The following is a 25,831-nucleotide window of genomic DNA, read 5'->3' on the forward strand; positions in this document are numbered from 1 at the left end:
CTCACCCCTTCGACGGTGGTGAGGAAATTTCCTTGAACATGCCATTAGCGCAGGGTTGCCAACCTCCAGGTACTAGCTGGAGAACTCCTGCTATTACAACTGATCTCCAGCCGACAGAGAGCAGTTCCCCTGGAGAAAATGGCCACTTTGGCCATTGGACTCTATGGCATTGAAGTCCCTCCCCTCCTCAAACCCTGCCCTCCTCAGGCTCCGCCCCCAAAATATCCCGCCGGTGGCGAAGAGGGACCTGGCAACCCTACAGTAGCGCATTGAACATACTTAACGCCATATTGAAAGCGCTTTCCCCTCAGCTTCTTCTGGAAGCTCTCCTTCCATGGAGGTTTTTAAGAAGAGGTTAGATGGCCATCTGTCAGCAATGTCAGAACATTTTCTCGCTGTCTTGTAACGTAAGAACTCAGGGGCACCCAATGAAGTTGATGGCAATAGATTCATGGCAGGCAAAAGGAAGTCCTTCTTGACTTAATGAGCAATTAAATTGTGGCATTCACTGTCACAGGATGTCCCCATGGTCTCCAGTTTTAGCTTGAAAAGGGGAAGAGGGGGTAAATTTATGGAGAAGTCTACCAAACATGATGGCTCAGTGGAACCCCCAGGAGGCTGGACCAGAACCAACGGGTTGAAATTAAATCAAAAGAGTTTCCGTCTTGACATTAGGAAGACTTTTCTAACAGTTAGAGCAGTTCCTCAGTGGAACAGGCTTCCTTGGGAGGTTTTTAAGAAGAGGTTAGATGGCCATTTGTCAGCAATGCTGATTCTGTGACCTTAGGCAGATGATGAGAGGGAGGGCATCTTGGCCATCTTCTGGTCACTGGGTGTGTGTGTGGGGGGGAGGTAGTTGTGAATGTCCTGCATTGTGCAGGGGGTTGGACTAGATGACCCTGGTGGTCCCTTCCAACTCTATGATTCTAAGAGGCAGTGTACCTCTGAATGTTAATTTCTGGGGTACAACAGCAGAGGGTGGCTATTCCTTCCTTGCCCTACTTGTGGGCTGGCTAAATCCGTTTCATGGCTAGGCTTATTATGCAACTTGTTAATAATGGAAATAGAAATGAATTGCCTCCAGGAAGGAAATGGAAGCCATGATGAAATTAATCCACAGTTGGTCTGAGATGGCAAACTATCTAGGAGGCAATTAGCTTCCCAGGGGTAATTAGAGCATCCTGTAACTCAGCATCTAATAGGAGGTGCACAACCAATAAGGAGGGAAATGGAAATCTTTCCAATGCAATTAATTACCTCTTGTAGATACAGGTACGCTCACTGAATTACAAGGCTTTGCAGATTCTGCACTAGGACAAGTATGTCAGAGTGGATCTCCAGGGAGTGTGTGACTGGCTCAAGGTCACTCAGCAAGCAACCCATGACAGAATGGCGATTCGAACCCAGGTCTCTCAGATCCTAGTCCAACAATGGGGACTATAGTTGCCAAAACACAGCGATCCTTGCCTCAACCCGATCAAGTCTGGTGCCCGTTTTACTGTGGGACTGGTGATTGTGCTAAGTTAACTAGAACCATTACTGAAGAGCCACCATGCTATTATGGACAAGTTGCGTGTCACAAATCCCTTACCACCGACACCATTTTGAACAGGCTGTTAACTTATTTTCTGCCTCTTTTTTTTTTCTTTGAAGGTTGTGCATACTGATGGCTATGAGGGAAAGGGGTATATCTTTTTATCCCACCCTTCCCTCCCTGAAAAAATATTGTGAGGTAAGTACGGTAGGTAGCAATTGTCCTAAGATCAGGTTGTGTGTATGTGTGTTTAAAGTGCCGTCAAGTCACAGCCAACTTATGGCGATCCCATGGGGTTTTCAAGACAAAAGACTACCGGAGGTGGTTTGCCATTGCCTTCCTCTGCATAGCAATTCCTTGGTGGTCTTCCATCCGGGTACTGACCAGGGACAACCCTGCTTAGCTTCTGAGATCTGACAAGATCAGGCTCACCCAGGCCATCTAGGTCAGGGCACCGTGTCAAGTTAAGCAGTGGCAATCATTTTGTGGCTGCCATTTTGCCACTGTGCCCACCGTGCCATGTCAGAATTCCAGATGTGCCCACAGGCTCAAAAAGGTTGGGGACCCCTGTTTTATGCCATGTAATCTGCCTTGATTCTCAGTGAGAAAGGTGGGTCATACATAGGGATGCCAGGTCCCTCTTCACCACCAGAGGGAGGTTTGGGGGGCGGAGCCTAAGGAGGGCGGGGTTTGAGGAGGGACTTCAATGCCATAGAGTCCAATTGCCAAAGCAGCCATTTTCTCCAGGTGAACTGCTCTCTTTTGGCTGGAGGTCAGTTGTAATAGCGGGAGATCTCCAGCTAGTACCTGGGGTTGGGGACCCTAGCTATAAATAAAGTAAATCTTGTCATACAACTGGCTAGTATCACAGGCTTTAACAACTGCATCATTTTGGGAGTCCGTCCCTGGACATCTACCTCATAGTTAATGTTTGGTTCAGACAATCTGGACTGTCCCCAATCTTCCATTCTTGGGCAAGGTACTAGAGTGGATCGTTGCTTCTCAGCACCAGAGTTCTCCGAAGAGACTGATTTTGGGGACCCATTTCAGTCTGACTTCAGGCCAGGATTTGGAACAGACACTGCTTTGGTCACCTTGGTTGATGACCTCTGTCAATGACTAGATGGCGGAATGTGACTCTGCTAGTTTGGCTAGATCTCTCAGTGGCCTTTGATACTATCAGCCATAGTTTGGGTTGCCAGACTCCAGGTGGTGGGAGAAAAAATAGACACCACTTTACAAGTATCTGGAGATTTGGAAATCAGTACAGGAGCGAAAGCAATTTAAACAAAGTGCAAAAATATTTATAAGCTACTACATGAATATAAAGACAACACAAGACAAAATGTACACAAAAGACTTACAAAAGCCATCCATAAATGTTCATATGTACAATGAGAGTAATTTTTCAAGGTTGTCTCAGATATGAGTACAAATTCTTCTTTTGAAGGCAAATATCATGATATTTGCCTTCAAAAGAAGAATTTGTACTCATATCTGAGACAACCTTGAAAAATTACTCTCATTGTACATATGAACATTTATGGATGGCTTTTGTAGGTCTTTTGTGTACATTTTGTCTTGTGTTGTCTTTATATTCGTGTAGTAGCTTATAAATATTTTTGCACTTTGTTTAAATTGTTTTCGCTCCTGTACTGATTTCCAAGACTCCAGGTGGTGGCTGGAGATCTCCCACTATTACAACTGATCTCCAGGCAACAGGAATCAGTTCCGCAGGAGAAAACGACCGCTTTGGCAATTGGACTCTATGGCATTGAAGCCCCTCCCCTCTCTAAACCCCACCCTCCTCAGGCTCCACCCCAAAATCTCCAGGTATTTCCCAACCCAGAACTGGCAACCCTAGCCATAGTATCTTACTGAGATGTCTCTCAGTGCTGGGAAGGGGCACAATGTTATGGTGGTTCAGGTCCTATCTGGGGGTAGGGTTGCCAACCTCCAGGTACTAGCTGGAGATCGCCTGCTTTACAACTGATCTCCAGCTGCTAGACATCAGTTCACCTGGAGAAAATGGCAGCTTTGGCAATTGGACTCTATGGCATTGAAGTCCCTTCCCTCCCCAAACCCCTCCCTCCTCAGGTTCCGCCCAAAAAAACCACCCGCTGGTGGCGAAGAGGGACCTGGCAACCCTATGTGGGGGGTCAGTCTCAAAAGGTAGTGTTGGGGGATTTCTCCTCTGCCCTCTGGTCCATAGCCATTGTCCTGTGGGGTTCTGCAGAGTTTGACCTTGCTCTTCCAGTACTCTAACCACCCTTAAATATTGTGAGCACAGTGAGATGCGGGCTTGGTGAGTCGGGCAAACAGATGTGGAGCCTCTAATAAATTAAATAGCCATCAAGCCAAATATTTCAGTCACTCCAGAATTGGGTCTCGTGAAAGAATTGTGCTAAGAATCTTTTTCTTTCTTTCTTTCTTTCTTTCTTTCTTTCTTTCTTTCTTTCTTTCTTTCTCTCTCTCTCTCTCTCTCTCTTTCTCCCTTCCTTCCTTCCTCCCTTCCTTCCTCCCTTTCTTTTTCTTTCTTTCTTTCTTTCTTTCTTTCTTTCTTTCTTTCTTTCTTTCTTTCTTTCTTTCTCCCTTCCTTCCTTCCTTTTTCTTTCTTTCTTTCTTTCTTTCTTTCTTTCTTTCTTTCTTTCTTTCTTTCTCTCTCTCTCTCTCTTTCTCCCTTCCTTCCTTCCTCCCTTCCTTCCTCCCTTTCTTTTTCTTTCTTTCTTTCTTTCTTTCTTTCTTTCTTTCTTTCTTTCTTTCTTTCTTTCTTTCTTTCTTTCTCCCTTCCTTCCTTTTTCTTTCTTTCTTTCTTTCTTTCTTTCTTTCTTTCTTTCTTTCTTTCTTTCTTTCTTTCTTTCTTTCTTTCTCCCTTCCTTCCTTCCTTCCTTCCTTCCTTCCTTCCTTCCTTCCTTCCTTCCTTCCTTCCATTGTTTAGAGAGAGGCCATTCAAATTACTGGAACCCTTTCCAGGCTTCGACCAGCTGCGGCGTAAGCAGGCTGGCTTGGGGTTTCACCTTCCCCTGGCTTTGCAAGGTGCGAGATGCTCCAAGGGTTAATACGACAGAGCCGTGGGGAAGGAGCGAGCCAGGTGGTGCAGACAGCCGTGCAGAGAGCAGTCCTTCCTGCTCCGCCTCCTCGATGATGGGGGTGTGTTGCAGCAAGAGAATCCGCCACTTGTGCCCGAGACAATCCACAGGGTGAGTTGACAAGAGGGGGGAGGGAGCAAAGCATCATGGGAAGAAACCTTAGCTGGAGGAGAGAGAAACAGGGACCCAAATCCATCCAGACCAGGTGGTGCCTGTCAGCTCTCTTTCCCATGGTTAATTTCCCAAAGCACATCTAGTTTGATAAAAAGAGCATTGCTGGTTTTCCTCCTCCGTCCTTGTCTTGGCCTCCCTGTTTTGCAACTAACAGATTGGGAGGTGCAAACAGTCACTTTCTCTCTCTTGCAAGAGCTGTGCCAATTAGGCACAAATGAGGGCAGAACATTTTACCTTTAGGGGCAACTAGGTAATAAAGAGATGCCCCACCGTAAAACCTTTGCAGCAGAAAGGGGGGAATCATGGACCTCATTCCCCCCTCTTGGTTAGGGGAGGGGCTGTGGCTCAGTGGTGGAGCCTCTGCTTGGCATGCGGAAGGTCCCAGGTTCAATCCCCGGCATCTCCAGTTAAAGGGACCAGGCAAGTAGGTGATGGGAAAGACCTCTGCCTGAGACCCTGGAGAGCCATGAAGAGGGGCCATGGCTTAGTGGTAGAGCATCTGCTTGGCATGCTGAAGGTCCCAGGTTCAATCGCCGGCATCTCCAGTTCAAGGGACCAGGCAAGTAGGTGATGGGAAAGACCTCTGCCTGAGACCCTGGAGAGCTGCTGCTGGTCTGAGTAGATAATACTGACTTTGGTGGACCAAGGGCTTGTTTCAGTATGAGGCAGCTTCATGTGTTCGTGTATGTGTTCATTAGGTAGTAATCCTGGAGGCGGAGACACCCCGTCTTCTCCAAGCCATTTCCAGATACACAAAGGGGAGTCTTTTAAACCAGTTAGAAACTAGTTTAGATGCTTTGAGTTTCCTCAAACGATTCTGGAAAGAACTATGAGGGTGCAGAGACTTCGAGACCCTTAGCCCTGTCAAAGAACGCTCCGTTGTTCTTTGGTTAGGGAATGATGAACTGTGCAGGTTTGAAATTGGTTTCAGTGTGCCATGTGGACATACGTAATAAGATGGTTGGCGCCTTTGGGAGCTAGAATTGATGCCCATCCGTAGCCTTATGCCAAAAGTTTCCTTTCAGCTCTCATCACCTCAGGAAGAATTGGTTCCCGTCAGAGAGAAGCGATGGCAATTCTGAGGTAAATGCCCCAATATTTTCTAATGAGGAATGTCACTCAATTAAACACATCTTATTCAATAATCCTTATTCATGGGTTAGATCTGTTTCTGACTAAAATGCACGTATGAATTAAGCAGAAATTCTGAAGAAAAACAGTATTTGCTCTTTGTTTTTAGATAATGCTCATTGACGTTGCATTTTCAAAAAGCCATTCCCTTCTGCATTTGAGAAAAGGAATACCTTTTCCAAGATGGTGCTGGTTGCCCTTAGTCCCCCCCCCCCTTATTAATTTAATAAAGTAAAAGATTTGTAATGAAACATTAATAAATTTATTAACCATTGCAAACCTGACCCCTATACATTTCCCTCAAATAGTCTTTTGTGCTCACTGGATTATATGTCCCAACTGGAGAGCCAGAGTGGTGTAGTGGTTAAGAGCAGTAGTTTGGAGCAGTGGACTTTAATCTGGAGAACCGGGTTTGCTTCCTCACTCCTCCACATGAGCGGTGGATGCTAATCTGGTGAACCGGGTTGGTTTCCCCACTCCTATACATGAAGCCAGCTGGGTGACCTTGGGCTAGTCACAGTTCTCTTAGAGCTCTTTCAGCCCCACCTACCTCACAGGGTGTCTGTTGTGGGGAGAGGAAGGGAAGGGGATTGTAAACAGGTTTGATTCTCCTTTAAGTGGTAGAGAAAGTTGGCATATAAAAACCAGCTCTTCTTCTTCTTTCCTTCTGTTTGCTAGTGAAGATCGGCAGCATAGAGTACCAGAGGGTACCACTGAAGTGCCATGAGAGAGAAGATGGCCCCGGAGGAGGGGGCTGAGGCTGATCTGGAGGTGCCTCTGGGGCAGCAAGGAATCAAGATGGAAGAGCACATGCTAGCAGGTCTCAAAAGGAGGGCGACCCCACAGAAAGCAGGACACGCTTCCCGCGCCCTTCACGCCGAGGAGGTGTTGAACTGGCAAGCGTCTCCATTGGTGAAGGAGGAGCCAGAGATATTGAGGGTCCAGGGCTGGGAAATCCAAAGCCAAGAAATGGAGCAGCCCCTTTACTCTGGATGGGGGAAGGCGCGGCTGTCGGCACTCGAACCCTGGGGTGACATGCCCGCTCTTCTGGCCTCCTTTGAGCATGTGGCTTCTGCCTGTCAGTGGCCCCGGGGAGAACTGGTGGCCCGACTCTTGCCAGCCCTGAATGGAGATGCCCGAGGGGCCTACCTCAGCTTGGGCGCTGGCGACAGACAAGATTATGAGAAAGTCAAGGCTGCCATCTTGAAGAGGGAGCCCTTTGTGACGGAGAAGCGGAGGCAGCACTTCCGACAGTTTCGGTACCAGGAGGCGAGGGGGCCGCGGGATGCGCACAGGCGGCTTGGGGAGCTTTGCCGTCGCTGGTTGAATCCGGAGAGCCGGACCAAAGAGCAGATCCTGGAGCTGCTGATCCTGGAGCAGTTCCTCACCATTTTGCCACAGGAAATCCAGAGCCAAGCGTGGGAGCAAATCCCTCAAAACTGTGCCCAGGCCGTGGCCCTGGCTGAGAATCTTCTGGCCAGTCAGCAGGAGGCTGAGAGACAAGAGCTTCAGGTGAGGATCCCCCTCTTCCGTGTTAATCTTGAGGGTCAAATTACACATGCCATTGCCACGACAGGAACTCCAGATATGTAATTTGACCCCCAAAAGTCGCTGGGGAGGGCAGAGAGATGAGGTAGATCAAAGGGAGATAGTTGTGAAATTCCTGCATTGTGCAGGGGTTGGACTAGATGACCCTGGTGGTCCCTTCCAACTGTATGATTCTAAGGCCACAGAATGTGTGGGTGGGTAATTCTTCCCATCTGCACTGCCCCTCTCAGGCTGCTTTTAGCCCCACCAGGAAAGAAAAAGATCAGGTCCAATACAACGATTCATCTATTTTACTTCAGTTGTACCCCACCTTTTTTTCCAGTGGGGACCCAATGTGGCTCACGCCATTCTCCTCTATTTAATGCTCACAACAACCCTGTGAGGTAAGTTAGGCTGAGAATGTGTGACTGGCCCAAGGTCACCCCACAAGCTTCCGTGGCAGAGTGGAGATCTGATTCTGGGTCTAGTCTGATACTCTAACCAGTATACCACACTGGTTAAGAGTAAGGATGCACTGAGAGCCAGCATGCTCCTCTGCTCTGAACAGGACCCTCCTTTTAATTTTAGGTCTCAGAGCCAGTGAAGGACATCACCGTGAATCCACCCAAGGCCGAGCTGGTTCCAGCAGACAGTGGACAGAGGATCCTCTGCAGGGAGATCAAGCGGACAAGCGGCGGGGATGGCAGCTCGTTGGGTAAGTGTGCCAGGCTCTTCTGTTTTTGCGGGAGTCTTCAGGCTGGGGGGTGTTTCTTTCCCCAGTGTCTGTGATTCAAGGCAGAAGACGAGTTGTTTTTTATATGCCAACTTTGTCTACCACTTAAGGAAGAATCAAACCTGTTTACAATCTCATTCCCTTCCCTTCCCCACAACAGACACCTTGTGAGGTAGGTGGGGCTGAGAGAGTTCGGAAAGAACTGCGACTGGCCCAAGGTCACCCAGCTGGCTTCATGTGGAGGAGTGGGGAATCAAAACTGGTTCTCCAGATTAGAGTCCACTACTCTTAACTATTGCACCACGCTGGCTGGTGATACATAAGAAAGGCCCTGCTGGATCAGACCAAGACTCATCAAGTCCAGCAGTCTGTTCACACAGTGGCCAACCAGGTGCCTCTAGGAAGCCCCCAAACAAGACGAGTGCAGCACCATCCTGCCTGTGTTCCACCGCACCTAAGATAATAGGCACGCTCCTCTGATACTAGAGAGAATAGGTATGCAGCATGACTAGTATCCATTTTAACTAATAGCCATGAAATTCTTATGTTCTTATGTACTTTAACTTACTCTTTAATGTACTCTTTAACTTACTCTCACCTGCTTTCAACATTACATGCCTTCTGGGGTATCCTCAGTCCTCACCAGGGTGCGCTTTAAAATTTGTAATGCAGAATGCCTGCCTTATTGTGGGCAATTCATTTGGGAACTGGGTGGGAACTAGGAGCTGACAAACTTCAATCTGAAGATCAAAAATAAGGGCAGGACTTGGCCCAATCCACAGACAGTTCTGATCTGTCAACCAGGCAGTCAAAGTATTTCTATTACAAGCACACCTCAGAGATATTGTGGGTTCGATTCCAAACCACCTCAATAAATAGGGTTGCCAACTGCCAGGTAGTAACAGGAGATCTCCTGCTAATTCAACTGATCTCCAGCCGACAGAGATCAGATCACCTGGAGAAAAATGGGTGCTTTGGCAATTAGACTCTATGGCATTGAAATCCCTCCCCTCCTCAAACCCCGCCCTCTTCAGGCTCGGCCCCCAAATCTCCCGCCGGTTGCGAAGAGGGACCTGGCAACCCTATCAATAAAGCAAGTCACGATTTTCTTTTTGTGTCCCAGTACATATAAAAGTGATGTTTACACTATTCCGTAGTCTATTAAGCGAGAAATAGCATTATCTACCCCAAATAGCATTGTGTACTGTAATAATGTACAATGTACTGTAATAATAATGAAAAAGTTTGAAACGTTGCGAGAATTACCAAAATGGGACACAGAGACATGAAGTGAGCACATGCTATTGGAAAAATGATGCCGATAAACTTGCTCAAAAAACACAAGATCTGCAAAGCGCAATAAAGTGAAGCACTCTAAACCGAGGTATGCTTGTATAATAATAATGAAATGCTGTCAGGTCGCAGCTGGATTACGGTGACCCCTCATGGGGTTTGCAAGGCAAGAAATGGGCAGAGGTAATTTACCATTGCCTGCCTCTGCATAGCAACCCTGGACTTCCTTGGGGGTCTCCCATCCAAGTACTAACCAGGGCTGACCCTGCTTAGCTTCTCTGACATAAACCAATGAATCTGAAATAAACCAATTCAGATTCATCACAGGTTGATGTATATGCATCTGGAAGCATTGTTTGTTTTGCATCAGATAAAAATATTTCATAAGGTTTATTTCTGGATGCATTTTTAATAATTTGATGTATTTATGACCACTGAGGAAGGCCTACTCGGGCCAAAATGCGTCAGGTCAAGCATTGGTCATTTACATTGTTATATCAGCTGCGCATAAGAAATTTATAACTGATTTTTATACGCAGCCTGTATTCCAGGCCCTGTGTTTTTAACAATTTCACTGTGTGCACCTCGCAATAAATGTAATTATTTGGCTGTTTATACTAGCCAATCCTAAGCGTAATCAACAGAACAACTGCTGTTTTACCCTTACTGGCAGAATCCACGCACCCTTCCAATTTAATTTCTTGTTTTCTGCAGCCATGTTGGGTTTGATCCACACTGAGCTTCTTTTCTGATACAGGGTCATCAGACACAGAGACGACGTGGGACTCCTCTGAGGAGGAAAGAGGCTCTGGTGGGTCTGGGAAGCGAGGCCCATCCATGAGGGCAGGTAAGGAGACGGCGAAAACACCTCTAATCGAACCCCATGGGAATCTGGATGCTTATAAGTTAAGCCCAGCTCTTCCAGAGCACGGGACCTATTTAGAGCAGAATAGAGTTGGCAACCTCCAGGTACTAGCTGGAGATCTCCTGCTATTACAACTGATCTCCAGCCGATAGAGATCAGTTCACCTGGAGGAAATGGCCGCTTTGGCAATTGGACTCGGTGGCGTTGAAGTCCATTCCCTCCCCAAACCCCACCCTCCTCAGGCTCCACCCGAAAAACCTCCCGCCGGTGGCGAAGAGGGACCCAGCAACCCTAGAAGTATCCTAGTTCTTTTCACATGGCAGGGATTCAACCTTAGGCCATCTGCCTACAAAAGACAGGCTCGAATGCTGAGCCGCAGCCCCTCCTAGAGGTAGCTTTGTTGCGTAGGACTTATCGCCATTTTTCTTTTAAATGAAGTAAAAGTATATGTTAACACTTTGGCGAAGTTTAATTTTAAAAAATAGATGAGAATCTAATCCTCCCGATATACCACTGGAATTTTCGCGTGTGCATGTACACATGAACACATGAAGCTGCCTTATACTGAATCAGAGCCTTGGTCCATCAAAGTCCGTATTGTCTACTCAGACCGGCAGCAGCTCCCCAGGGTCACCAGGTAGAGGTCTTTCACATCACCTACTTGCCTAGTCCCTTTAACTAGGGATGCCAAGGATTGAATCTGGGACCTTCTGTATGACAAGCAGATGCTGTACCACTGAGCCACAGCCCCTCCCCAAGTGCTGTCAAGCTGCGGCCAATTTAGGGCAAGCCCGAAGGGTTTTCAAGGCAAGAGATGAACAGGGGTGCTTTGCCAGCGCCGGCCTCTACGTAGCACCCTGGACAAGTACTAACCAGGGCCATCCCTACTTCCGAGATGTGACGAGATGGGGCTAGCCTGGAACATCCAGGCGATGGTAGAATTTTTATGTAACCCTTAAATAATACACGGTGATGGATCTAGCCAGCTTTTCCACCCAGTCTCAGCCAACGGGGTGGGAACCAGCCAGTTTTTTTGCTCTGGCCATATATGCATGGCTGTTTCCTCGTGGTCACCCCACCAACTACTTCTGGGCTTTGCCTTGATTATACAGGGGAAGGGCCATAGCTCAGAGGTAGAGCATCTGCTTGGCATGAAGAAGGTCCCAGGTTCAATCCCCGGCAACTCCAGTTAAAGAGACTAGACAAGTAGGTGATGGAAAAGATCCCTGCCTGAGACCCTGGAGAGCTGCTGCCAGTCTGAGTAGACAATACTGACTTTGATGGGCCAAGGGTCTGATTCAGTATAAGGCAGCTTCGTGTGTTCATACATACATTTTCCGACTGTTCGCGGTCACCTCGCTCTCCCCACCCGTTTCTGCGCATTTTAGCCGGGTTTTCTGGATTTGTGTTCAGCCATCATCCAGAAAACCCAGGCCAAACGTGCAGAAACGCGCAGGGAGGGCGAGGCGACCTCTGACTGTCGGAAATGCATGCATGATCAAGGCTAAGCCCCGAAGTAGTTGCCTTATAGCTAGTAAGACCACTGGTCCAATTTGTCCTTCTTTTTAATCCTCGGGGAACTGATCACTGAGGAGTAACATTTGTATTCTCTGCCTTAGCAGTGCACGAAGCAACCCCATGCCGAACGGAAGAGCCCTTTCCACAAGAAGAGAATGGGGGGGAAGCGGAGGGTCTCCAGGCCCACCGAGGTCTTGCCAGCAAGGACAGCGCCTACCAGTGCACCCAGTGTGGGAAAGGATTCCGATGGCCGTCGGCGCTGGCCGTGCACCAGAGGACCCACACGGGCGAGAAGAGACACCGCTGCATGGAGTGCGGGAAGCGCTTTGGCCAGCGCGGACACTTGACGGTGCACCGGAGGATCCACTCGGGGGAGAAGCCCTATGCCTGCCCTCAGTGCGGGAAACAGTTCGTGGACTCTTCCCATCTCACCAAGCACCGGAGGACCCACTTGGGGGACCGGCCCCACCAGTGTGCAGAGTGCGGCCGCAGGTGTGCGAATAAGCGGTCGCTGGTGCAACACCAGCGGATTCACAGCAAGGAAAAGCTTTAGGCTTGCGGGTGCTTCCTGGCCCCTCGTAGAACACTTTGGGGTGGACACAGTGACCTGAGAGGAAAAGAGCCACGCTTTCTTGCCAGGCTTTTAAGAAACCCCTCTGATAAAGATAGGCTTTTGCCTAAGGGAGTCCTGGCAATATGACTATAACTTTTTTCTATTTTTGTATCAATTGCCTCTTCCTGCACTACTGCTGGTTGGCGGTCATGTGGACAGTGGCAATGGGTGAGTCTCACTCGTTATTGGGGAGCCAATGTGGTGTAGTGGTTAAGAGCAGTGGTTTGGAGATGTGGAGTCTGATCTGGAGAACTGGGTTTGATTTCCCACTCTTCCACATGAGCGGCGAAGGCTAATCTGGTGAACTGGGTTGGTGTCCCCATTCCTATTCATGAAGCGAGCTGGGTGACCTTGGGCTAGTCACACTCTCTCAGTCCCACCCACCTCACAGGATGTCTGTTGTGGGGAGGGGAAGGTGATTGTAAGCCGGTTTGATTCCCCCTTAAGTGGTAGAGAAAGTATAAAAACCAACTCTTCTTCTTGGAGCTGCTGGCTAGGTCTGAGCCAAGTGGAGTGACGGTGTTGGTAGATATCGTGCTCAAAGATACCTTTGTTCACTGAGGGAGCAAACTAAAAAATTAAGTTAGCCCGGCTGGAGCAGACCGATGGTCCATCTAGTCCAGCAGCTTGTTTCCCACCAAGACCAACCAGAAATCTCCCCCCCCCCAAAAAAAACCCAGGGCATGATGGGAAACGACAATACCTGATCACAGCATGGCCATGACTCGGTGGTAGAGCACCTGCTTTGCATGCAGAAGGTCCCAGGTTTAATCTTGGGCATCTCCAGTTGGAAGGATTAAGTAGTAGGTGACGTGAAAGACCTGTCCATGAGACCCTGGAGAACTGCTACCAGTCAGAGTAGACAATACTAACGTTGGCAGATGGTCTGACTCCGTATGAGGCAGCTTCATGAGAAGATTCCCTTTAGACACAGAGACTTACCATTTATTGCTCGTTCTCTTCTGTGGATGGAGGGTACCCTACCTAGGTTTGCATACTGTCCTGCTATCAAGGGATAGAAAAAAGGATAGCTCCAACTTCCCATGGTTTCTGCTACAGCAGAGATGACATTTCTTACCCTCAGTCTTCCTTCCTTGTAATTTTTATGGCAGTGTTGGCTTACAATTAACCATTAAAAATGTTCACATTTGTTGGAATGTCGAGTTCCTGTGTTTTCTCAGATGCAACAGGTCCCAAAACTGGGAGGGGATCTCTTCACACGGGAAGGGACTAGCAACTGGCATATCCTGGCTTAAAGGAGCTACTGTCGACCAAGAAGAAACTAATCCAATATCACTCTAAGACAAAAAGGTTCTCTGTTCTTGTCTGAATCATGTAAACGTTCCTCTGCTCACCGTAGCTGCAGCCATACCCATAGGGAGCATACCTCAAACATCAGCATACACGTTAAAAAATGTGTTGTTTAATTTTCTTCAAAATTAATCCATACAAACAATTGAAAATAAAACCCAATCAAGTTTATTTTAAAAGGAACCGTCCAACTGGGTCAGCCCTGAGATCCAAATTCTAGTCAAATAGTTACAGTTGAGGAATTAAGATCCATCTCAACCCTAACTTATGACAGTGACGAAGGAGAGGGTACAGGAGACGCCATTTTTATGTTCTTTGGTGACAGGTCTTCAACGTAATGGTCACAAAGACTTCCTAAGTCTTCTGAAGTCCCCACCAGTCCCTAGGTGGCTGTGTTTGAAGAAACCCCCTCCCCCAAAGAAGCTAACGAATGGGGCATTTACAACAGAGTAGGGCTGCCAAGAATAATTTATTTTTTATAGGGCTGGGGGTGGGCGGGGGAGCCCAGTGGAACTTTGGTAAGAGTAAAGGCAATAGAAAAATCTGGCTTTACCCCTGTGGCAGCTGCTTATAGACTCGGTCTGCAGAGCTTGTAGGTTTTGTGTTGTTGTGCTGGATGAAGGAGCAGTGGGTGAATGAGATGTTCAGGGAAGAGGCTGTAAGCCCCCACGTTGCTAGGTTCCTCCACCCCCTGCAGGGGTCCACGAATGCACCTGCCAGCCCACATTTTTTAAGTTATCAAAACCAACACAACCGTGCTGCAATATGTTGTTGACTATCAAAAGCAAACAGCAACTATGGCTCTAAGGTAAATGTTTCTAAAAAGAACAGTATTTTAATCAGTTACAAATCCACACATTTCACAAAATTCCAGCGTACAAAATACATTCACAAATGGTGCTAGTTGCTTATCTAACCATAAATCCCAAACCTTACCAATATCAACTCCAACTTAGCCCTTCATATCCACAGCCATTCCAACTTTGCTGATATTTGTAAGGTTTGGGGTTTATGGTTAGATAAGCAACCAGCACGATTTGTGAATGTATTTTGTATGTTGGAATTTTGTGAAATGTGTAGATTTGTAGCTGATTAAAATACTGTTCTTTTAGAAATATTTACCTTAGATTAGAGCCATAGTTGCTGTTTGCTTTTGATATTTTTAAATTCTGGCAAGATTGCCTGCCCTTCCCTGCAGCCGAGAAACACCGACCTCGCTCTAAGAGACTCAAAAAGGAGTGTGATGTCTCGGGGGAATGACGGAGGATCTTTCTGACCTCACGCTACGCCTTGGGAAGGTTCAGAAGAACAAGACACCCGGCTTCTTTTTGATCATTCCCAAACGCAGCACAGATCTGAGATTTTTGTACCCTCCTCCATGCCCGGTAGGAGCGCAAAGGAATCTCTGACTTGGCGCAGATCCTTGGCAATGCCTTGAAATATTTTGCTGCTTCTCAAGCCTCAGAAAGGACCGGATCTTGTCCCTGTTACCAAAGTGTCATATATCTGGAATCCAAATAACATTGCTCACTGAATTATTCCTCCTATAGCTTTGTCCAACTTCTCTCTGAACAGATTTGGGAGTGTAAGTGAGATACCTGGAGAGACCCCCAACATACAGACACACCAATGGCTCTGGGGACATTTTTGAAAACAGCTACTCTCGCTGTGAATGCTGGACTTAGCTACATTGCTTCAAGTCATGATTGCGCAGACAAAGCCCCAAGTCATCATGATCACTACGGGAGACTAAAGGATTTTGAGCTCTTCCGCCAACCTCTGACATCCCGACATTTGGGGTACTTACAAATAGCCACGAAACAGGTTTCTGGCACCTTCTCCCCTGCAACCTGGTGGTGGTCAGTCTTGGATTTTATGAGCTTGTTAATCAATGATAAAATCATCAGGTATGCTCAATGGAACGGTGCTGAGAAATTAGGCAGTCTAGGCTGCCACACTATGGTAAAAGCCAACTGGGCGTTTTAACACCGCTAGGCACAAGGACGGAGCTGTATATACTCTTTGCTTTATTTTGTTAAAAAAATCTGAATTTGGCACCAAACAAATCCAAATTCCACACCTCAAGAAAAAAAATACATTCTGGAATCTGTATGCAGATCAAGGATACCTAAGTATTCTGCTGTGCTAATCACAGGAAGGGACAACCTTTCTTAGTGTCACTGAAGTTCCACCCCAACTAATAGAAACAGTGGATTGGATCCAGACTACGTTTTGCAATGGAAGAATGGATTTCCCTCCCCTCCGCCACAGCAGCTCAATCATCTCCACAAAACGCTGCTCCTGGTGGATAGGGGCCTTGAAGAATGACATGCGGGGGCCGTCTGCAGCAGGAAGGAGGAGCTGGCACGAAATTGCCAATTCAGTCCGGATCCAAACCATAGCCTAGTTCTCTGCCCCTCCCCTTGTCTGGACATATTTTTGGAGCTGACCTTCAATGCTTTATGGAGGTAGATCACGATGGGTAGCCGTGTTTGTTTTTCTCCTACTGCTACAGACAGACTGAGTCCAGTAGCACCTTAAAGACGGTCTTTAAGTAGAGAAGAAGATATCTTTAAGTAGAGAAGAGGATAGATGGACTCACATTCTAGTTGTATCTGAAGAAGTGGGCTATGGCTCACGAAAGCTCATACCCTGCCAGAATTTTTTTAGTGTTTAAGGTGCTACTGGACTCTTGCTCTTTTCTAATGCTTTACGGGTTAGCTGTAACAGTGCTCTCCCCCCCAACCCCCCCCCCAAAGCAGCTGAGTTTCTCAGGATGTTGAAACCTGAATCCTAAACCAAATTCCTTGTTTGCTCAGAATCACGGAGTACACACAGTCCTGTCTAGGCCAAGAATCTTCAAGCACACTCTATAGAACGTATTTAGAGTGCCGAGAAAGTGGCCAGTCCACCGCTTTGATGAGGCCGCCACTCTAACGTGAAACTAACAATGAAAGCTCGTAGCCGTAAAAGGCAAGGCAGGAAGCCCAGCTAACAACATTCAAGAAATGGCTGGGGGTGGGTTGGAAGGAATGCACCAGAAATTAAAATGGCCGTCTTGGCTTCAGCCTGACATGACGGGGTCTCCAAATCTAGCACCGGTCTGCCATCTTTGACAGGCATTAAGATCAGCCCCGATGGACTAGTAATATGAACGACGTGGCGTCTGTGTTTGCCGGAGCAGCCTTGGCTTCACGAGCAGTGCTCCAAAGACAGAAATAATTCATTTTGTAGGCAAGAATATTTAGGAGTCCCCCTCCTTTTCTCCCTCTAACACACAGTGTGACCCTTTATGGGCAAAGATCTCTGGTCAAAAACTCGTTTTTAACAGGGCCATGTTTTCAACTGAGTGAGGGGGTATGGGCTCATCCCCACATAAGCCAAGACCTGGCCCCTTCCTTCCCCACCAGAACATTCACAGGGGCTTCGGCCGAGTCTTCCCATAATGCCCTTCGGCCGCTCACTGCCGCTCGCCTGTGTCTTAAGGCCCACAGGAGAACTAACAGCCCGAGTGGGTGAGGAAACACCTCAGAAGAATCCAGTGTCACAGCTCTCGCTGTGTGTATGGAAGAGGCCTTTGTGTTTTGGCTCCTGAGGGAGAAAGAAACTGAGGGGCGCAACAAAAAATATAGAGGGGTCCCTGGGAGCTGTGGTGAAGCTGAGGGTCAAAGGAAAAGCCTGTAGGATTGAATCAATTTCCCCCACCCCCAGAATGTCGGTTGCCTATTTATACAACTGATGTGAAGTATGTCTCCCATTCCCCAATCAACCAGAACCTCTCAAGTATCATTGTATCCTGAGTGTGACACCACAGATGCTACACATCGAGCTCTGGACGGCTGTCTACAAGACAGCAGACTAGTAACATGAACGACACTGCGGTTTTGCCCAAGCTGTGGTTCCTACTACCGCCATCACTCGACCTCCCATAGTGCCAGAACAGCTCTCCCGTTTATCAACTTGTCATTTCTAAGGGAAGAGCCGAAGCAGCTTCCCCAAGAGGGATCTCCGTCTTTCCGCGGGGTTACAGACTGGGCGTTTCTCTAAAAAGATAAAATTGTTTTCGTCTCGCTACAAAGATATGCTCTCAGGGTCAGGGAGTATAGACTGTGTTATGTAACAATCCTGTCTAGAGGACTAGAAGATCTATCTCCTTTTCTAAAGAAAGAAAGAAACGAAAGAACAAAAAAGATGTCCAACTGGTGCCACTAAAATGCTATAGGTTCAGTGTCATCCAAGAAGCCATCTTAAAACGGGCCTCGGCACCTTCCTTCAGTCCGAATCTGCTACCGACCTCCAGGTGGATCACTAAATGGGACCTGGGCCTGGTCACATTGTCCATCTTGCTTTGAACACAAACGGAATTCATTCTAACTAAGCCATCCTCTGACAAATATTTTATCTGCGGATGCGGAGCTCAAAGGTCGTCAGTCAAAAGCCATCTGGCCCATCATAGGTCCTAGCTCGGCGAAGAGTATGTCCCATCCTTTGGCTCCCAGCAAACCCTCGGCGGTGGAAAATGCAGATTCCTCTCTGTCAGGGAAGAGCTCGGTTAAGTCGTGTGGGTCCTCCGGTGCCGGACGAGGTGTGAGTTCTGCCCAAACTTCTTCCCACACTCGGGGCATTTGTACGGTCTCTCTCCCGTGTGGGTGATCTGGTGCCGGATGAGGTCAGAACTCCACCGGAATTTCTTGCCGCACTGGCTGCAGCCGTATGGGCGGTCTCTGGCGTGGGAGGCCCGGTGCCTGGTCAGCTCGGAGCTCTGGTAAAAACTCCGGCTGCACTGGGCGCACCGGAAGGGTCTCTCGGAGGCGTGGGTCCTCTGGTGCCGAGTCAGCTGGGAGGTATGACCGAAACGCTTGCCGCACTGGGGGCACTGATGGGGTTTCTCCCCCGTGTGGATTCTCTGGTGGGTGAGCAGGTGGGAGTTGCGGCTAAACGTTTTCCCGCACTCTGAACAACGGTGGAGGGGTTTTCCCGTTCCCTGGGGGACTCCCATTGGGTTGGGGTGTGGGGCCAGATTCTCTCCTGTCTCACTGCGTCTCTCCTCGCGTTGCTGACTTGCTCGCTCGCTGTGATTCTCAGAGGGCACGTTCTCCTGGGGGTTCCCAGCGGAGAAAGTCCCATTAGGCTCCATTGCCAGAGGACCGCCATGCAGAGGGTTGGCTTCTCGGCCTATGCCAGCTGCCAAGCTGCCTGCTGAGGGAAGAAATACATGCTTATTGGCTGGAGGACTACCATCTTTGTCGTCTACACAGGCAAAGCTGATGGCTTTATGACAGGTGACACCACAGCAAAATTTATATACGTTATGTATAGTTCGCCTTTCTCACTGGGACTCAAGGCAAATTACACAGGCCATTTATGTATGGTAATTAGCAGCACGTTCCAGACTGAAGTGCCTCGCATAGTTTTTTGAATTTTTCACGCTGAACCGTCATTCCAGAAGTGACTGCGAAGCCGGCACATACCTGCTTTGCATTACTTTAACATGCCCCTTTAATGTAACCTTTGGTGTTTGCTCTGCCCTCTCGGGGAAGAATCCCCTCAGGGAACAATGCAAAATAACAGCGTCATGTTAGCTATGCACATGCTAATGTCTATGCAAACAGGAACGAAGGAGCAGGCGAGTGGGGGGTGTGGAATTTCTCCTTTTGCGTTGGGACCGCAAGTAGGCATTTTTAAAGTCGCATTTTAAAAAAGAGCTTTGAGCGAGCATCAGAATTGACCATGCATAAATGGCAACAAAGTCAGTACAATGAACAGGATGGGGCATCTGATAAACAAGACAATAGGATCTGGATTGTAGAAATCTGGAACGAACTAGAAATCTGAAAAGAACTGAAGCAAGCATAAACATAAACGTGACATGTTAAACGATGCAAGAATTGCATGGTAGGATCCTACTAACAGCAACGGGCAGTACCAGCTACACACCGTAGTGTAGGCCACATTCCCTAAACCTTTATCCGAGCCGCTTTTAAACCATTCCGTACAGTTCAATCAATAGTAAAAACGCTCCCTTCAATAATTCAGTTTTGCATAGTTTGTGGAAAATCAGCTGCAGAACCGCAACTTTGCAGCGTGGTGTAGTGGTTAAGACCGGTGGTTTGGAGCGGAGGATTCTAATCTGGAGAACCGGGTTTGATTCCCCACTCCTCCACATGAGTGGCAGAGGCTAATCTGGCGAACTGGATTTGTTTCCCCACTCCTACACACATGAAGCCAGCTGGGTGACCTTGGGCTAGTCACAGCTCTCTTAGAGCTCTCAGCCCCAGCTATCTCACAGGGTGTCTATTGTGGGGAAGGGAAGGTGATTGCATGCTGGTTTGATTCTTCCTTAAGTGATAGAGAAAGTCGGCATATAAAAACCAACTCCTTCCTCTTCTTCTTCTTTAAAAGGTAAGGGGATTGAACTCAGGTCGAGAGCGGAACTTGGACTGCAGTACTGCAGCTTACCACTCTGGGCCATGGGGCTTTTCTTCTTTACCTGTTTGTAAACTTTTGACTGCATAATCACACTCTACTCATCCTCCCCTTTGTAAAGCATATCATCTGCAAATCAACCTGTTGCTGCTCTTTCCTGATACAACTGACTGGTCCATGCTACAGGGTGTCAACGACATAAGGTGAGCTGAGAACCAATATTATCCTGACACAGGGGTTATGGAGACGGCTGCAAAAAATCACTTACTTGCGTAGACACTTGATGTGGCTGTCTCGGTGTCTGAAAGGCCCGCACACAGGGCCACAGATATACTTGCACTGGATGGCTTGAACTGCAGCTGTACTACCAAACAGATACTGTTGAGCGACCACAACGCCGAAGCGAGCTTTTGCTGTCTTCGGACTTTTGCAGGAAGCGCCCATATCACACACCTTTTCATTAGGATTCGTCAGGGATCGGCTTAGGTCATTCCCTGATCAAAAGTGGGCAACCAAGAGGATTGAGGGGCTGGGGCGCTTTTCCCTACGAGGAAGGGGCTAGAGAGCTTGGGAGTTTTCAGTCTAGGAAAAAGACGATTGAGGCGAGACGTGATCGAGGTTTGTAAGGTTAGGAGTGGGGTAGAGAAAGCGGATAGAGGCGGGAAGAACGAGGCACAGCAGATGGCTGCTGGTATTGACTGGCCCAAGGTCACACGGAGTGTTGCTGCTAAGGAGGGATTTATGGGTCTGTCGCTTGCCTTCGGTCTATGCACAAAGGAAAGGCAGGTAACAGAACCTTTTCCCTTTACCTGTGAAGCAAATTGTTATTGGCTTCCCCCACAATTCCCTGGGGCGGCAAGGAAATTTCCTCAAGATGTCCTACCGCCCATTCAAGCAATACCTCGTCGCCAATGTCTTACCTGTTTCCTGAAGGCCTCGGGGCTCCTGTTTGGGGACACAGGGCATCTTTAGAACAGGAACTGGAGGGGGCTGGTTTAGTGCGACATCTGCCGAGGGGATGCACTCGGGATGGGGCAGCAGCGGGGCAGACTGCTCCCAGGGGGCTCCAGGCAGCATCATCTCTTGAGGGCTCACCTGTTCAACTTTCACCCGCACGGTAACCTGGCAAGGAGAGGCAAAGATACATCACCATGGCAACAGAGGCCTCAATTTTTTTTCCTTTGACGTCTAGACCGCACAGCCGACTTGTGGCAACCGCGTAGGGTTTCCAAGGCAAGAGAAGCCCAGAGGTGGTTTGCCATTGCCTGCCTCTGAGTAGCAACCCTGGACTTCTCTGGTGGCATCCCATCCAAGTACCAACCAGGGTTGAGCCTGCTCAGCTTCCAAACTCTGGCTAGCCTGGGCAATCCAGGCCAGGGCACGGCATGTCTGTGTATGTGCGGGTGCCCTCAAGTCACAGCCGACTTATGGTGATCCCGTAGGGCGGTGGTTCCCATACTTTTCAGGCCACTGTCCCCTTGGTTCCACATACTCAACCCCAGCGCCCCTTACCCTATCCAACAACACAGTTGAAGGGCCCCCCTCTAGCGTGCCCCCCCTGCTGCCCCCTTGCCTCTTAGTGCCACCCTAGGTAATCCCACCGCCCCCCAGCGGGTGGTACTGCCCACTTTGGGAACCACTCCCGTAGGGTTTTCAAGGCAAGAGACATTCGGAGGTGGTTTCTATGAACAGGGATATGGACTCACATATCCTACATCTCCCTACATCTTAGATCAGACATGTCAAATATAAGGCCCGGGGGCCAAATCCGGCTCCTTGAGAGCTTTTATCTGGCCTGTGAGCCAACCGAGGAAGCCACCACCACCCCATTCTCAATCTGGGCTGGCGAGGCATGGCCCAGCCTGACCAGTGACCTTTATGTCATATCCGGCCCTCGTAACAATTGAGTTCAACAACCCTGTCTTAGACTGTAAGCTCTTTGGGGCAGGGATTTATTTTAATGTCCACGGAGCACCCAGTATATTTACTGATGCAGGGTGGTTGTGATAAGGCATTCAGAAACCTTTTCATGGGTGTCTGTTGGGAGGATGGGTTCTGCAGGGATCATGGCTTAACAAGCGGTTAAAACGCTTAAGGCTGTTTAGCTTGGAAAGAAGGCGGTTAAGGGGAGACATGATAGAGATCTATAAAATTATGAATGGCTTGGAGAGAGTGGTCAGGTAGAAGCTTTTCTCCCTCTCTCATAATACTAGAACGCGGAGTCATCTGCTGAAGCTGGAGGGTGAGAGAATCAAAACAGATAGAAGGAAGTATTTCTTCACGCAACACATAGTTAAATTGTGGAACTCCCTGCCCCAGGATGTGGTGATGGCTGCCAACTTGGAAGGCTTTAAGAGGGGAGTGGACCTGTTCATGGAGGAGAGGGGTGTTCATGGCTACTAGTCAAAATGGATACTAGTCATGATGCATACCCATTCTCTCCAGGATCAGAGGAGCATGTCTATTATGTGAGGTGCTGTGGAACACTGGCAGGATAATGCTGCTGCAGTTGTCTTGTTTGTGGGCTTCCTGTAGGCACCTGGTTGGCCACAGTGTAAACGGACTGCTGGACTTGATGGGCCTTGGTCTGATCCAGCATAGCCTTTTTTGTTCTTATGGGGGTCTTATGTTCTTATTGGGGGTCACTGGGGGTGTGTGGGGGAGTAGTTGTGAATTTCCTGCTTTGTGCGGGAGGTTGGACTAGATGACCCTGGTGGCCCCTTCCAACTCTATGATTCTATGGCTGGAGGCTTCCATCTCCATGTCCTTCTCCCCCACCATCAAGTTCCCACCTTTGTCTGGTCACCTGAATTACCCGGCCGAAAACCCCCTCACCTGTTGTTCCCACATCCCGGCCTCTCGCCGTCCCATCTGGTACCCCTCCACCAGGGCCACGGCTTGGGCGCAGGTCTCGGGGCCTCGCTCCCACACCCAGCTCTGGATCTCCTGGGGCAAGATGGTCAGGAACTGCTCCAGGATCAGCAGCTCCAGGATCTGCTCCTTGGTGCGGCTCTCCGGCTTCAGCCAGCGGCGGCAAAGCTCCCGGAGCCGCCGGCAAGCCTCCCGCGGGCCTTCGACGTCCTGGTAGCGGAACTGTCGGAAACGCTGGCGCTGCATCTCTGCGCCGGCGCCCCCTTCTCCTCGCAGGCTGGAAGACTTGGCCTTTCGGTGCTCACTCCGGCTGCTCCTGGCCTCCAGGCTGTTGTGGGGCTGCTGGGCCTTTCCGCTGAGGGCCGGCATGAGTCGGGTCACCCACTCCCCTCTCGGCCACTGGCAGGTTTCCGCCGCTCGTTCGAAGGAGGACAAGTAGGCCTCAATGTCATCCATGGGCGCCAGCTCAGGCAACTGAAGGTTCCCCCAGCCGGGGGCCGGGGGTGGGACAGGAACCGGTCCGGGTACGACGTCAGCGGGCGTCCGCAGGCTTTGCACCATCTCCTGGCACTGGACTTCCCACAGCTGTGGCATCGGGTCACTCCTCACCTGAGGAGGAGTGGCCCACCTCAGGAGGTCACTGATGGTGCCTGCCTGGACGACGAGGGGGGCTTTGGCCGCCGCGTCCCACTCCCACCCTGCCTCCGGACACGGCGGCCCCGGCTCCTCCATTTTCACCCTCGGGGCCATCGTTTCTTCTAAAGGGTACAAAAAATGGAGGCCCAGCGCCGGCGGAGGCACCTCCTGAGTGGCGGCCATTTTCTTCTTCTCTCAGGGGAGTGAGTCTGTGGCCGGTTGGAGAGGGGAAGCGCCCAGCCTCGGGCGACTTGAACCAATCCAGGGAGGTTCTCCCTTCAGCTCGCAAATCTCAGGGAAGCAGAGGAGTGTGAAACGGCCTGACAGAAGCAGGTGGGCGACTCACAGGTATATCCTACTGCCGACGAAGCAGCGATGGAGGGAAACGACTCCTTCCTGGTATGGAAAGGAAAAAAACACTGTTGAGTACTGAGCTCGTAAGATAAAGATCCATCCTAAAGTATTCCACATTTACTGAAGAGCTAGATGCACGCTTATTGCTGTTGGGTTTGCGTCTCACCAGGCGAAGTCCTCTGTTCCGCCAGGTTTAGAAGAAGAGTTGGTTTTTATATGCCGACTTTCTCTACCACTTAAGGAAGAATCAAACCGGCTTACAATCACTTTCCCTTCCCCTCCCCACAACAAACACCCTGTGAGGTAGGTGGGGCTGAGAGAGCTCAAAGAGAACTGTGACTAGCCCAAGGTCACCTAGCTGGCTTTATGTATAGGAGTGAGGAAATCAACCCGATTCACCGAATTAAGAGTCCGCCGCTCACGTGGAGGAGTCCAATGCCCCTAACCACTGCTTTCAACCACTACACCACATTACTTACAGCTGTTCCCGTGGGATGCTCAAGAGATAGATAAGGTAAGGTAAAGGTCCCCTCTGCAAGCACCGGGTCATTCCTGACCCATGGGGTGAAGTCACATCCTGACGTTTACTAGGCAGACTGTGTTTACGGGGTGGTTTGTCAGTGCCTTCCCCGGTCATCTTCCCTTTACCCCCAGCAAGCTGGGTACTCATTTTACCGACCTCAAAAGGATGGAAGGCTGAGTCAACTTTGAGCTGGCTACCTGAAACCAACTTCTGTCGGGATCGAACTCAGGTTGTGAGCGGAGCTTGGACTGCAGTACTGCAGCTTACCCCTCTGCGCCAAGGGCTCCTAAGAAGCAGAACAAAAATACAGTGGCTGGGTAGAAACACTTGGGAAGAGGGCCCTTCTCCCAGCATGGGATTCACTGCTACTTTTCTAGCCAGTGGCACACCAGAACTGGAGAGACTCTGGTTTAAATCTCTGTTCAGCAGGGTGACTTTGAACATAACGTAAGAACATAAGACAAGCCCTGCTGGATCAGACCAAGGCCCATCAAGTCCAGCGGTCTGTTCACACAGGGGCCAACCAGGTGCCTCTAGGGGGCCCACAAACCAGACGACTGCAGCAGCACCATCCTGCCTGTGTTACACAGCACCTAATATAATAGGCATGCTCCTCTGCTCCTGGAGAGAATGCATCATGACTAGTATCCATTTTTACTGGTAGCCATGAATATCCCTCTCCTCCATGAACATGTCCACTCCCTTCTTAAAGACTTTTGGACCAGTCACTTTTTCTCTACCTCACAGACCTCTACCTCACAGACCTCTTCCAAGCAGAAATCTGCACATCGTATTACTGTCTACTCGTACGTAACATGTTACCAAAGGGTTGAATTTAAATCAGAAGAGTTTCCATCTAGACATTAGGAAGAATTTTCTAACAGAGCGGTTCCTCAGTGGAACAGGCTTCCTTGGGAGGTGGTGAGCTCTCCTTCCCTGGAGGTTTTTAAGCAGAGGCTAGATGGCCATGGGTCAGCAATGCTGATTCTATGACCTTAGGCAGATCATGAGAGGAAGGGCATCTTGGCCATCTTCTGGGCATGGAGTAGGGGTCACTGGGTGTGTGTGTGTGTGGGGAGGTTGTTGTGAAGTTCCTGCATTGTGCAGGGGGTTGGACTAGATGACCCTGGTGGTCCCTTCCAACTCTGATTCTATTCTGTGGCAATATTTAGGGAGACCCAGAAGTTGTGACAGCAACATCACAGCCCCCCCCCCCAGCAGCACACACTATGG

At 49.1% G+C, this 25,831-nt stretch overlaps 1 protein-coding gene across 1 annotated transcript; it reads right to left on the reverse strand.

Annotated features, from left to right (window-relative positions):
• Positions 1–18,293: 18,293 nt before the first annotated feature.
• On the reverse strand, positions 18,294–23,937 carry LOC130489891 (zinc finger protein 500-like). Its single transcript, XM_056863680.1, has 3 exons — positions 23,050–23,937; positions 21,135–21,336; positions 18,294–18,984 (listed from the first exon to the last, which is right to left on the reverse strand). Exons 1-3 carry the CDS (start codon positions 23,902–23,904, stop codon positions 18,341–18,343), a joined length of 1,701 nt encoding a protein of 566 aa, XP_056719658.1. The 5' UTR covers positions 23,905–23,937; the 3' UTR covers positions 18,294–18,340.
• Between the last annotated feature and the right edge of the window lie 1,894 nt (positions 23,938–25,831).

The sequence above is a fragment of the Euleptes europaea genome, chromosome 18, assembly GCF_029931775.1.
Source record: "Euleptes europaea isolate rEulEur1 chromosome 18, rEulEur1.hap1, whole genome shotgun sequence".
Taxonomy (NCBI): domain Eukaryota; kingdom Metazoa; phylum Chordata; class Lepidosauria; order Squamata; family Sphaerodactylidae; genus Euleptes; species Euleptes europaea.